At 46.4% G+C, this 14,192-nt stretch overlaps 1 protein-coding gene across 8 annotated transcripts in view; it reads right to left on the bottom strand.

Annotated features, from left to right (window-relative positions):
- SLC4A11 (solute carrier family 4 member 11) overlaps nt 1-14,192 on the bottom strand; it is a 144,858-nt gene that overhangs the window by 65,188 nt on the left and 65,478 nt on the right. For all 8 annotated transcript variants that reach the window (XM_061351932.1, XM_061351933.1, XM_061351934.1 and 5 more), the window contains one exon: nt 3,023-3,175. In XM_061351932.1, coding sequence (XP_061207916.1) covers nt 3,023-3,175 — 153 coding nt within the window. The remainder of the gene's footprint in view (nt 1-3,022; nt 3,176-14,192) is intronic.

The raw sequence follows: 14,192 nt of genomic DNA, 5'->3' as shown, positions 1-14,192 counted from the left end.
CCTTTCAGCTCAACACAGGTTTCACCCAGCTTGGAGAAAGGAAGAAAATGAGATGGTGATGGAAAGATGTCACTCTTAGTTTTGCTTTTCCTCTGTGTTTAAAGCGCACCAGAGGATCTTGTAGGATCCTGGTGCACTAGGTCCCTTAAGGAATGGAAATGAGGTGTTTAGGGGATGCTGCATTGTTGGGACAAAACCTGCTCTCTTTTCAGCTTGCTGGAGACAAGCACTGCAAGTGCTCAGCTCCATAGTTCTGTTCCAAGAATGCAAAAGCTCGAGTATAAAACAAACTCCCAGAGAGCAGCAGCAATGCAAGGGCATTTTTGGAAAGCATCCCCTTGCACAGCTCAATAAGAAACAACACGCTTCCAGGCACATCTCGGCCATAGCACAGTTAAACTTCATTTCTAGAATGGGCTTAGGAAGCTTCTGAAGAGGGTCTTTTTTTCAATGGGTCAGGCTACTTTCATTAGAAGAGCTTAAGGGGCTCCTCTCAGCCACTTTCAACCACCTCAGAAGTCAGCTTTCGGGAGGATCAAGTTAACTCTCTGCAGCCAGAGACTGACTTCGTGTGTATATATCCACTCTGGAAGATGCTTCAGCAAAACTGCTTTTGAGGAAGAGCTGACAGCACAGAAGACTCAAACACATGGGGTCTGAGGAATCCTATGCCTGATAGAGAAGAACCTGAGTTTTGGCTACCTGGACTGCTTTAACATGGAGACCTCATAGCAGCCTTCCAGTATCTGAAGGGGGCCTATAGGGATGCTGGGGATGGACTCTTCATTAGGGACTGTAGTGATAGGACAAGGGGCAGTGGGTTAAAACTTAAACAGGGGAAGTTTAGATTGGATATAAGGAGGAAATTCTTTCCTGTGAGGGTGGTGAGGCATTGGAATGGGTTGCCCAGGGAGGTTGTGAATGCTCCATCCCTGGCAGTGTTCAAGGCCAGGTTGGACAGAGCCTTGGGTGATATGGTTTAGAGTGAGGTGTCCCTGCCCATGGCAGGGGGGTTGGAACTTGATGATCTTAAGGTCCTTTCCAACCCTAAATATTCTATGGTTCTATGTAAAGCCTGAAAAATAAATATCATTTCAGACCTGCTCTTATTGAAAGGCTGGACCTTTATTCTGCCTGAAGCCCACTTTTAAAACCTGCATCCTCACATTTGTAAAGGAATTCCAGCACATCCGAAGTCCATTTTTCCCTAAAAATGCTAACCATCTCAGCTGAACAACACAACTAATACCACCATCACAAACATCAGCGCTGCAGGGAAATAAGGAAACCTTTTTTGTCCTGTTTTGAATAGAAGGGAAAGCAATTATCAAAAGCCCAGGAAGACACAAGGAAAGTCAGCTTCTTCAGACACTGAAGAATCCACAGCACTTGCATTCCTCATCCCAGAACAATGCACCCCACGGCATTAAGCCCAGACTTGCCATAGCAGAGCACAGCTCCCTTTAAACCTTTCCATTAAGATGGCATTTGTAAAATTGCAGGCTTGAAAATTGCTAGGTATTATTCCTAAGTCAAAATCATTGCTCTGGTTCAAAAAGTAGACTTCAAGTGGGCCAAGCATTCAAGAGGCCATCATCATTTCCAATAGTCACTCACTACAGGTCAACTGTAACCTAAAAATAACTTGAAGGACCTTCCAACACTGTGACTCCAGAGATAATCCAGAGCCCTTTCATTTACTATCCAAAACAGTGCCCACACAGGCTCCAGGATACCTCCAGCTGCTGGGATGAAACCCAGCCTGCTGCCATGTCCCAGAGCTGCATTTTCCAGCAGCTGCACCATTTAGCACATGCATTACAGAGGATGGTAAACAGCGTGCTAGAGGCAAAAGCAACCTTTAGAGCAAACCAGGGATTTCATCCCTTGATAGACAGTAGTTTAGGTACCTACACAATTTGCGTTAACCAGGCTTTGCCCTTCACCTTGGGCAAAGCTTCTAAAGGATGCTGGCTTGGTAGGGAGCACACAAAGAGCACAGTCTGGGGCAGATATGTCCATCTGCATGGTTACCTTTCTATTCTCAGTCAAGCAGCACAGTACCACTGCCAGCAGTAAGAGCCTTAAAGTCCCTGCTAGATGAAGCACTCCCTTCTGCTTGCTTTCTGATCAGCATTCCTTTACCCGCTCCCAAATCACTTGGCACATAGGAGCAAAGCCACCACTCCAAGCTGACACTTGCAGCTTCATGAGCATGGAAGCCTTAGGGATGCATTTCTCTGCTGGATTCACCCCCAGCACCAAACAGCACTGCAGGCCCCACCACCACAAGCAAACCCTGTACTCCTCCCCTGCATGAAGCTTGCAGCATGTACAGATCCTACTAAAGTGTATTTGGGGGAAGAGCTTGGCACATGGGCCCTCACCTGTACTAAGTAGCTTGTATTTATAGAGCATAACACACAATAGCAATGCCCAGACTGCAGACACAGCTGCCTGGCCTCCATCAAAGGTGTCTAACAGGATGGTTCTCTCCTCGTACCTGCTATCTGCCTCCACACAGCAAGTATAGGGATTACTTGCCTCCAAGCCAGGGTGATTAACCCCAAAAGGCACATGTCATAAGCCCCAAAACACCCTCTTCCTTCCCTTTCCATTTGCTGTGGAGAGCAGTGACTGCCCCAGGCCATCCATGGCTCCCATTCACCTCCAGCATTCCGAAACACAATCAAAACACCTCCAAAATCCCTGGGAAACCCCAGAGCAGTGTCTGAACGATCCATAGGGATTGCATGCACCACAAAAATCCCTATTGCCCAGCTAGAAATGGCTCTGGAGAGCTAGAAATGGCTCTGCAGCAACAGGGCAACAGCAGTGAGAGCAATGGCAGGGTGTTAGGCCCAAACCCGGGGCCTTGTTACCACAGGGAAGGGGGCAAAGGAATCAGGACACTTCATGCTGCTGCTCTGCAGATGGTTTCCATGATATCATTCCCAAGTTGCTCAGGGAGGAACAACCATATCCCACAGAACCCTTTTGGGGTGGTGGTGGTGGCACTCACCGGCGGCGTTCGGCGGCACCTCGAGGTTAACGTTGACAAAGAAGCGGATGCTGTCCCCCGAGACGACGGTGTTGTTCACAGCGTCAAAGAGCTCCTCGCCCCCCGTCTCCTCCTTGGCCTCGCAGCCATCATCCATGTCGCATTTGAGGTACCCTGGTGACAGTGACAAGACAGGGAGGGTGGTTAGGGAGAAGGCGGCGGCACCAGTGTCCTGGCGCTGGTTGTGCTGCGGCAGTACCCACTGGTCATGGCCGCACAGAGGCCTCAGCAGCACCCAGCGACGGGCTGCTGTATCCCCTTGTCTGGTGGAGGATCAATCAGCTGAGGTATGGCTCTGAAGGGCTGCTTATGGAGGTGAGACCACAGGCTTCACCCCGCTGGGGTGAGTTGCAAAGCCAAAAGTCAACACTTTGCTCCTCTCAGATCCAAATCCATGCTGGAAACTCCCAACCTGAAGCCATAAAGATCACCAAGCAGCCACGGCCGCCTCAGCCCACCCCAAACCCAACACCTCCATCCCCTCGGCTGTCACCAGACAGCTTGAAACTGAAGGAGGAAGGGAGGAAAAACAAAGGGCATAAAAAGTTTCCAAGGAGACACCTGATAGGGATGAACAGACCGAGAGCTGCCCATGGGGCAGAGGAGCAGTCACTGGAGATGGCAGTGCTGAGAAAGCGAGACAAGATTCTTAATTACAGCAGACAACTCCTTAGCCTTTTGCAAGGCTTCTAATGAGAGTTTAACCTAGCTTCACTCGACAGCAAAGCTGGCTCACTGCAACGCTGCCTTACGAGGCAGCTGGAGGACTCTTGTGGGGTGCTCGTGTATCGTGTTTAATTAGGAGAATTAGGAACATTATAGAATGTCAATTTTTACATTACCGGGATTATTCAGCAGCTTCTGACAAAGTCTTTTCCTGCCTAATTTGAAGCAGGAGGGATCCATTTCACAAGCAGCGCAATGAAAAGGGTGAGCTTCGAGGCTTCAATGGGAACTAAAATATTGATGCCTTTTAAAGGCTCGTATAAGCAGAAGGTGGAGGCGGCAGCAGCTGAAAGCAGCACACAGAGCCTCGGAGGGATCCCGAGACCACAGCTCGCCACCACAAAAACAAACCCGGAGCAGGGAGGCCACAAACAGGAACTCAGCAACACAGGACAGGGGCTGCAGCACTTCCTGCTGCGAGCAGCGAGATGACAGGCACTCGTGGTGTGCCCAGGAGGGCTCAGAGCTTTGCAAAGGGCATGTGGGGGATTCAAGCCTTCAGGTGGCTTCTGAGCTGCTTATTCAAGGTGTGGAAGACACGGCAAAAAACTCCTTCATAGAATATTCCCTCTCCTAATTTTTGCCTCCTTCATTTATCTGCTTGAAAGGAATAAACAGGACTCATTCCTCTCAGCATCCAAGGTGCTGCCATCCCCACCCAGCCTACCAGACAGCCAGCAAAATGCACCAAGGGTGCCATCCTCTGCTGCTGGTGGAGCTTAGGCAGCTGTTGCCATCCCTGCACGATGGAAACTTAGAAGCATAGAATCATAGTTAGGGTTGGGAAGGACCTTAAGATCATCCAGTTCCAACCCCCCTGCCATGGGCAGGGACACCTCACACTAAACCATGGCACCCAAGGCTCGGTCCAACCTGGCCTTGAACACTGCCAGGGATGGAGCATTCACAACCTCCCTGGGCAACCCATTCCAGTGCCTCACCACCCTCACAAGTAAAGAATTTCCTCCTTATATCCAATCTAAACTTCTCCTGTTTAAGTTTTAACCCATTACCCCTTGTCCTACCACTACAGTCTCTAATGAAGAGTCCCTCCCCAGCATCCCTATAGGCCCCCTTCAGATACTGGCAGCTGCTCTGAGGTCTCTACGCAGCCTTCTCTTCTCCAGGTTGAACAGCCCCAACTTTCCAACTTGTCCAAAGACAGAAAGAAGTGAGGCGAGGGAATGACAGGAAAGCCCTGAACACAACACCTGAAGCACCATGGCTCTGCAGGCACCACCAAGGATGAACCTGCACAAGGGTTGGCAGATGTGCCAGGATTGAGTGGCAGTGTGTCCTGGAGGAATGGAAAAACACCTACACAGGCTGCCTCCTGGCATTAGAAGTACTGCAAAGCCCTGTGCAAGCATCTCCCAAACAAAGCATCAAATCTGGGGGTTGCTTGCTCTGAAACACATCATAGACATCATAACCTTTCCTCATCAAAGCAATGGTCACAGTCTCCCTCGTGCCAGAAGAGCTTGGGCAGCCCTGGCAAAGCAAAAAATCAGCCTGGGGTAGGCTCAAATCCATGACCCAGCTTTTCCATCTCAGCCATATCCATGATTGCAGCCCCAGGGCAGTTGTCACAACTGATTTGTGCTTCTCCATCCTTCCCTCTTTGGGGTCAGATGGGAGGGACATGGGGGTAAAATGGTTTGAGCATGCAGCTCACAACATGGTTGAGTTTTTCCCCACTGTCCTAATGCAGTTAAGGTACAGATGGATAAGTGGGTAACAGCCAAGCAGTGAAGAGTATTTATTCACTTCTCAGGGCCACTGAAACTGGCTTGGTATAAGCACAGCAGCAGTGGTGGGCCCTGAAAGCAGAGAGAGCTGGAGACAGGCGAGAAGCAACACAGGAGCTGGAAGAAGGGCAAGGGTGGAGTAGGATCAGAGGGTTGGGCAGAGGTCAGCGAGGACTCTGGCAAGGGAAGCATCCTCTGTTCCTCCCTCTTTAGGGGAGGAAAGAGCAGAACAAAAGGCAGCCGAGCCTCATGTCCCTTGGGCAAGGGAACGGACAAAACACTCTGCTTGCAAATAATCCCAAACCTGGGCTGCACAGGAACTGCACTCCCGGGCAGGTGTCTGCTTTGTCACTAAACCACCTCAAGGCTTCAAACCCCTCCTGGGCTGAAGCCTTCAAGCCTATCGGTTCGTCAGGCTGTTTTAAAACATGAGCCAACTTCTGCCTGTCAAACGCAGGGTCACCTCGAGGTGAGGAGATAAGCTGTGTGCATGGCAGATGCACCTTCCCTTCCCTCTGAGCACAGCTCAACAGCTGCCTCCAGCCTTGCAGCTGTTTTCTTCCCCATGGCCTGATGATCACCAAGTGCCACCCCTGCTGGTTGAAGGGCAGCAGATGCCACAAGCGACAGCAGAAGCTGTTCAGCTCCTCTCAGAGCCTGACTGGTGTTCTGCAGAAGTTCAGAGTGGGATCTGATGAGGCCAGTGCATCATTTGTCTAAATATCAGTCAGGTTTCCGTATAGAAGCACTGTCTTAGGAATACATTATAGCCTGTGTTAGGAGCAGTTGCTTCAGTGAGGTGGAGGACCGAGTTAGAAACCCTTGCATAATGGCTCAGATCAGCTGGGGAAGAGTTGAAGATCTCCAAAGTGATGCCCCCCTCATCCCTATCACTGCAGATTGCTACCTTCATTTGAGGGCAACATTTGTTGAAGCTCCATGAGATACATTACAGGGCGAGTCAGACCTCTGAGCACAGGATGTACACCTTCAGCCTGAAACAGGGTCTAAAAGCACTACAGAAAAGAGATGTTACTGAGTGAGGAACCAAGTTAAGGTTGGTTGAGAATAGGTCCCGCCCTCCAGCACCTTTAAGAACACCATGATCATGACAATCCCCCTCACTCCACCCTGCAAGACAGTTTATAGCAAAGAGAAATGGAAAAGCACTGAAAGTGCATGAAGGCAAAGGACAGCATGGCAGTACCCTTCAGTGCTGCAGGAACTAAATCCACTCCTCACCCCATACAGCTGTGAGCAGCTCATGCCTTGACCCTAAGTCTTCTAATACCTTAAACCCATCCTATGCAATATTAAACCATCTCCCAGCAGGGGCTGGGAAAACAAATAAAGCTAGAAAATGCAATTTCTCTATCCACCCCCCCTAAAGCATCACCTTTTCCCCTGCAATTCATGGCTGGCCCAGTCCTGTCTTGCCCTAATATCAAAACACCCATCACTAGCCTGCTTTCCTTTCATCACCTCCTCAGATCCACTCCATCTCCCTGGTCCTGCTGCTATAAACCCTCTCACGGCTTTGACAACGCACATGCCCTGCAGCTGTTTTGCTTTTGAGCTGAGCTTTAAGAGCTCAGAGCTTTGTCAGGAAAGGCAGTGAATAGAACAGCAGCAATGGGAGGTGGCATTGCCTCTCCCACCACTGCTTTGGTGTCACTGGCAGCTGCACCTGGAGTGATAAAACTCATCACAGTAGTAATTAGCAGGAAGCACAGCTTCAGCCACATCGTATATGCTCCCTAGAAAGGTTTAAGTGCTCTGTGGGAGCAGCACAAGCCAAACCTTAATCAAACTCAAGTTTCCTGGGAGAGAAGCAGCTCTATTACTAACAACATCATCTTGCATCCCAGGTTATGAGGGTTACACCAGAGAGAGCGCCAGCATAACCTCTCAGTGAGCCTCAGAGAGGACAAAGCAAATCATGGTATTCTAATCAACATGTGAAAGCATGCACGCTAACCAGGAGGCTGGGAGTGCAAGTGCATCTACCCCCATTTTGCTGCAGACTCAGTTTAACACTCTAAGCCAGACAAAATAACTATGAAGGAGGTCACTCTAAGCCAGACAAAATAACTATGAAGGAGGTTTGGGGGTGGAGATGAAGCATTTTTCCTTTTAGCATTAGCATAGTTCTGGGCATACGCATGCTACACGTTTTATTTAGGCAAATATATTGCTGCTATTGTTTTAACAGCAAAAACTTATATGGGCGAGATTAAGGTACATGTTCATGTAGTGAGATTAGGGCAAAATAGGAAAGCTGAAAAATCAAAGCTTGTCAAAAGCTATCGACCTCTGGCAAGTCTCTGCAAGAATTGCTGCCTCGATTTCTGTAGGACCACATATGCTGCATTAACACTCTGAATGCTCAAAGCAGTCTTGTGGAAACCACTGGTTTTTTACCCTCCTCTTCCAAAGTAGTCTACACTAAGTCTGGAAAAGCCTTCTCATTTATAGCACCTGTTTGCAGCGCAACACCTATGCCCTCAGCCAAAAGCAAGTCCCTGCTTCCAGAACGACATTGCCTCCTCTCCAGAGGTGGTAGTTGCTTCCTCCCATGAAAAGTCTCTTCAACGAGCCCGAAAGCTAAAGTTACATTAAAAGATTTCTTTTGAGCTCTTGTGATTGGCAGTCCAGCTTTATCAACTAGCAGTTTCAGGTTACTCAGCCAAGTTTTTAGGCAGAGAAGGCAGCTAACTGCAGGACAGCCCTTTTTACTGACTATGTGAAACAGCATTTGTGGTCACCTTGCCAGAACATAGGAACATCAGTACATGCTGTGCTCCGGCTGGATTCAGCAGCCTCAGGCATTTCACCCTGGGAAAAGCAAAGGCTTTCCTTCTAACATCACTGCTTCTGCTATTTTTGTCACTCATCCTGATCCATTCAGAACTGAAATCCAGCAGTTGGCCCCACTCAGCATTTCCAGCTGTAAACCTCACACAGCTACATGAGCAGCCAGTCAAGTGAATTGGCAAGTCCTTGCTTTAGAGCAGCTCAAGAGCTATTTACATCAACTTTCTCAGAAGAATTACACGTCAAGTACAAAAGGGCAACTGAAGCAATAATATATTCAATAGCTTGTAGAGGTAAGGGGGCATCACCCTAACATCAGGTCTGGTTCTTTGAGCAACGCTGTAAAGGAACTCAGAGAGAATTAAATCTTATATCTACCTAAACCCTAGTCATGAGACTGGCATTAAGTTAAAAAGAAGTCAGCTTCAGCTGATTTTTCCACTCATGGATTTTCAACATGCTCTATCCAACAATAGACATTCACTTTCGAGAAAAGCATGAAGTTTTAATTAATCTGAAGTGATCAGTCTGAGCTTTCAGCTCTTGCTTTGTTCCCCAAGTGCTGCAGGCTTGCAGCCTCACTGCGTCACTCGGAAAATACCCAAATCCCCAACACTGGGTGCAAAAGGAAACTCAATTAATAGTGGAGCCTCCACCTCCATTTTGACCTTTACACTCTGCACAAAAACAGGGACTTGTGTTGCCTCCAAAGGTTAGATAACCTTACAGTTAGTTAAAATTAGCAGGGATCAAGCAATCAAAGGATTCAAGAGAGACCGGGAAGAACTTTGTACAAGTGTTAGCAGTCCTCCAGTCTGCACAGCATTCTAGGTAGAAAAGTTTAAACAGCATCCCACTCACACACTAACCAAGACAAGCTTCTGATCCCATCTCGTATGTCGATGCATCTCACCTACTTATCAAAATAGTTCTATTTTAGACAAAGAGAGCAAGCACATTGATGGAACAGCATCTTTTTGGTAAATATTCGTACATGCTCCTGCTGAGGGGTTTACTTATTGTTTTGACTTACAGGAGTCTGAAAAGCAGTTGTTTAAGATTCCTTCTTAACAGTTTACTCCATTTCACAGACAAGAACAATTGCAGGGCTGTACCCACAGTGCAATACCCTCCAAAGGCTGCCATCAACTCACATCTTGCAAAGCTGTCTCCCACAGAATTAAAGATTTAAGTGCTGCTGATTAAATAAAGGAGTTCTCTGCATACAGCTGGATGCTCGCTAGAATGTTAAGCTTTTCCTTTGGTTCACAGTCAAGAGATTCCCTGGCAAAGCTCACTATCTTTGTCCTAAGGAGCTTTGCCCATCATGCAGCAGGCAGCCACATGGACAGGGTTTATGTCTGCTCAGGAGAAGACAACTAGGGAGGGTAGGGGTCATCCACACACTCTTTTCTTGGACTGAGGGTTTGCTGCTGACAGCTTATGGGCAAAAGGGGTCCCGAACCTACCTCCCATGCTTTTGTTAGAGGACCTCCTTTATTAAACCAGATATTATGCATTGGCACAGGTAGACTAGTGAATTCTGTGGGTCATCTAGATGGGATTTACAGAGGTATCCTCCAATCCCAGCCCCTCCACAGGTAGCTTAATGGGTGGAAGATGTGGGGAACTGTTGGGTGACGCTTCTTGGCTCTTGAGCAGTCATTAGGAGCCCATCAGATAAGGGTTTGTACCCTTCTGGAGTAGTAGCCACCTGCTATGGAGATGTCAGTCCATTACCTAAGCTTTTCTTGCCAAAACAGAGATATAAAGAGGCTAGCAGGTGAGTCACCAAAACCAGATCTGCATCCTTGAAATAACAACTCCCACTACCATTGGCCATAACTTCAGATGCACGTTTCCAGCTCTACTTCAAGTCACACTTTCATCAGGAAGAGCCAGATGGAACCATAAAGTTTCCTCTGCCACTTCAGTAATAACTCATACCAGAACTGGAAGAACTGATCTGCTACAATAAAAAACAACACCCAGGCACTTTTGAATTAATTCCAGTATTGTATTTTTGCAGCCAGATTTCTAGGAAATGTTGTGAATAATCCAAGTAATTCAGTGGGGCTCTGTTTTTATTTCTTTGCTTTGTTTTCACAAAACACAGCAGCACGTGGAATTGAAGTTCTGTACCAGAACCCACGGAAACCAGGAGTGTTCATTTTCTTACAGGCCTCCTGATAGTTCTCAGCAATAAAAGCCTGCAAGAGACCTGCAAGCCTTGGGCTGTTTATAGGTAGCAGTAGTGCATCTCCTGCTGGTAAAAGGAGCATTTCATCGAGGAAAACCCATCACAAAAGGGTTTGTTTCTAAAGACATTTAGATTAATCTCCTAGTTAAGGAAACAATCCCAAGGCAGATAAAAAACAAATTTGAAGAAGAAAAAGAACACCCCATAGCACAGCATACCAAACTGAACAACAAAAACAAGCAGACAAAATACAGCCAAGCATCCCAAGCCAGACTGAGGCCTTGGGGACCTTCAACACAACTACAGTTTATTGTGCCAGCAAGACCAATTAAAAAGTCAGAGGAGACCAAGCAATGAGGGATTTTCTGTGGAAGAAAAAAAATCTATGCTGCAACATCTCTTGAGCCAGCTTTAAAACAATGCAGCAATTCAGACATCGCCAGCACTACAGCAGTACTCCTTCCTTTGGATTTTCCAAGAGGAACTAGAAAGACTCTGGTTTTGCATCTTATCAGGGAAAGTTCTTGGGTCAATTAAAGACCTCATCATATACTGACAGAATTTAATCACTTACAGCTAATACCAGTGCCTTCAGGGCTAATCCACTTGTAGCAGGCACTGAATACTCCCCCATCACCACCAAAGAGGGTGAAGGAGGCTGACAGCCAAGAGACAATGTGGGGCTTGATGAGTAGTTATTCTGCACATTGATTGCCAAGCTGCATTTCATCAGGACTCCAATTATCTTCAGGTCTGGATTGGGTCTACACAATCATCTCATTAGTCACTTAAATTTGCCAACTCATTTGAAAACTCATTTGACAAATCAACCTTGCTGAGGATTCAACTGAAAAGCACACAGCCTGCTCATGGGATGGGAAGGGGACACCAACTATTACTGGGCCATGCCAGTTTTTGTCCATTTGCATGTGCAACAGTCTTGTTCCAGACTCAGAAGTATGAGTAAAGGCCTAGATTTTCATCAGCAAGACATGTCAGAGGACAACTATTATAACTGACACTGTACATGGGTTGAATACAGAACACAGCCAACAACTGCCATCACACCTTCCTCCACCACACTCTCCAATCAGGAACTTCTAACTGCACAAGCACAAACTTGGTTCCTTATTTTTCCTCTTAATGTTGCCTCTACAGAACAAGGTACTAAAGAGCTTATTTTTTTCCCCAGTCATATTGCATGCATTTACCTTCTGCAATGCACTAAAGGCCACAAAACTGGCTTTCAGTCAAGCTCTTCCTAGCGATAGGGGAAAAGCAGCATATGCTGGAAACTGGAACTTTTAGCTTATGACAGGGACTCCTTTGATTAACTTTCCAGACTTTTAGCCATTTAAGAAGTTATCAAATAGGTTTTTACATAATTGGGACCATAACAATACTCTGACCTTCAAGAAGAATCATATATTAGCATCTGTTCACTAGAAAATCCTTCCTGGGCTTTCTTCAGCTCATCAGTAAATCAGCAGAGCTACAGATTATTAGATCCTTCAGTAAGTTTTTATGAACAGGAAATAGCCAAGAAATTCATACAAAGCACTGATCTGGTGCCCCAGCTAAGATGACCCTCACTACAACAACTTAAACTCAAACTGGAGCCTCAGCTTTTAAGTTATAGCAATGCTGCAACTGCTATTGAGAACACAACGAGAGCATGAAAAGAAAGGAGTGAGCTGGCAGAGACACACAGTCTCTGAACAGAGCCTCAGATATGGTCAGAAACAAAAACATCCTAATTACTAAGGATACAGAAAGCCATATGTATATGCAAGATCTTAGGGGGAGATAAAGGAAAAGCTCGACTGTGCAAAGAGCAATAGCACCAAAAGGTGTTTCTGTACTGAGAATCTAAGCACTAAGGGAATCAAAGAGGTTTATTGTTTTTTCTTTGCCTTCCCCCAACAGCTTAGGGGATTGTTTTTTATTTTACAGGTGGGACAAGTGCATCTCTTGTTCTCCATAACCAACTGGCAGATCTGATCAAATGATGCCAACGAGCAGTTAATGATTCCATAACTGTTTCAAAACCGTGTGTTTTGAAACTATGTGAAAAGGTGATTTCTTTCTCTGCTGGTTCCTCTAGCCCTGATTAAGCTTTTGGGTAAGTCTTTAAGAATCCAAGTGCATGAACCTTCTGTGCAGAAAGCACCAAAGCACTGCCTTGCAGAGGGATGTGAATATTCACACCAGCAACCCCTGAGATGTGCTGTCCACATATTCTGTACAGGAAAAAAACAAGCCCTGAGTGAAATCAGGCAGTAGAAGGTGACTCATCACTCACCAGCAACTCAGCTATCAAAAAAGGTCAGTTTATAATGAGAAACAAGAATGACAGCGGATTTGAGCATGAAATAACCAAGAAATGCACTGTATTTTCAATGTCAATTAATACAACATTCAATACCACATGCAGGCTGAAGAGGAACATGCAAGCAACCTTTCTCCTTCCCCTAAACCATGCAGAAACAGGAAAGAAGTATACAGAGATTCATTAAATCCTTAATAGTAGCTCGAAGGTAGTATCTCCTTAAGACAACAGAGGAAGCTGAGTAATAACACAAATAGGGCAGAAATAAATGCTCACTGCCATGGCACCAGGTTGACAAAGAAAAGCATATCTCACAGGAGAGTTTTGCACAACTACAAATGTGTGCTCTAAAAACATTCAGAGATCTGGGTTTGGATTTATTTCTTTGGATAGTTTGAGGAAGACAAGACTGACATAGGACATGTGGAACATAAGATGCTATGACAAGTAGCTGTGCTTGTGTTCTGAGTGGCAGGAGGGCTTGGGATGAAGTAGGTGGCTTTAGAAGATGACCACCTTTGTCTTTTCTTTAAACACAGCAGCATTTCTACCCAAGCCCTTAGAAGCTGGAGGTTTAGTCCTAGGTCCCAACCTGGATCACTCTTACATTCCCAGTCCTCAAGAAAGCATCAACATCCCAACGGGCCACAAGTAAGTTACAGAAGCTAGGAGCAGGGCTACCCATGCCCCACATGTCCACAGAAAGCCTCCCTAAGAGCAGGCATTATTTTCTGCCCTTCTGCAACTCAACCCAACCTTCAGAAAAGACCTCTTACTAGAGATAAGAGTATTTGCTTCCAATTTCATCCTTTTACTCCTAGAAATTGGCTCCATATAATGCTTTCAGAGAAAGCAGTGCCAAAGGCAGCACTGTCAACAGTGATGATGGATTTACTACAGCTGATGTGGCGGACATTCAGCTTCCCCTTCCCAAAGGTTAACCTAAGTCTTGGACCCCTGGAACAAGAAGGATGAGCCTTGTGACAGCTTACAAGCATCTAGAGACTTAACTGGAGCATTTTAGTCTTCTGCTCTCACCCTTTTAAAGACCCTGAACACTCCAAGCACTGCACCTTCTCAAGGGCAAGAAGGCAAAACCCTTAGAGACTACATCCCAAAGAGGCTGTTCTTGAGTTGACCACTGAACTTGATCTCTCCCTAACAACCCTCACATATACTATTTCTCCAAATCCAGTAAAGAAGCTGGGACTTCACTGCACTTCCAGTTTGGTTGCATGATACTTCGTCCCTTGATCAGTACATTATCTCCAAGAACCCATCCACTTTTGTTAAGGCAGATGATACACAGGTTTC

Source organism: Neopsephotus bourkii, unplaced genomic scaffold (genome assembly GCF_033783945.1).
Source record: "Neopsephotus bourkii isolate Nb327-2 ecotype Australia unplaced genomic scaffold, CSIRO-AGI_Nbou_v1 NB_616, whole genome shotgun sequence".
Classification (NCBI taxonomy): domain Eukaryota; kingdom Metazoa; phylum Chordata; class Aves; order Psittaciformes; family Psittacidae; genus Neopsephotus; species Neopsephotus bourkii.
The sequence above is the reverse complement of the archived record's forward strand: the minus strand, read 5'-3'. Positions and strand labels throughout refer to the sequence as shown.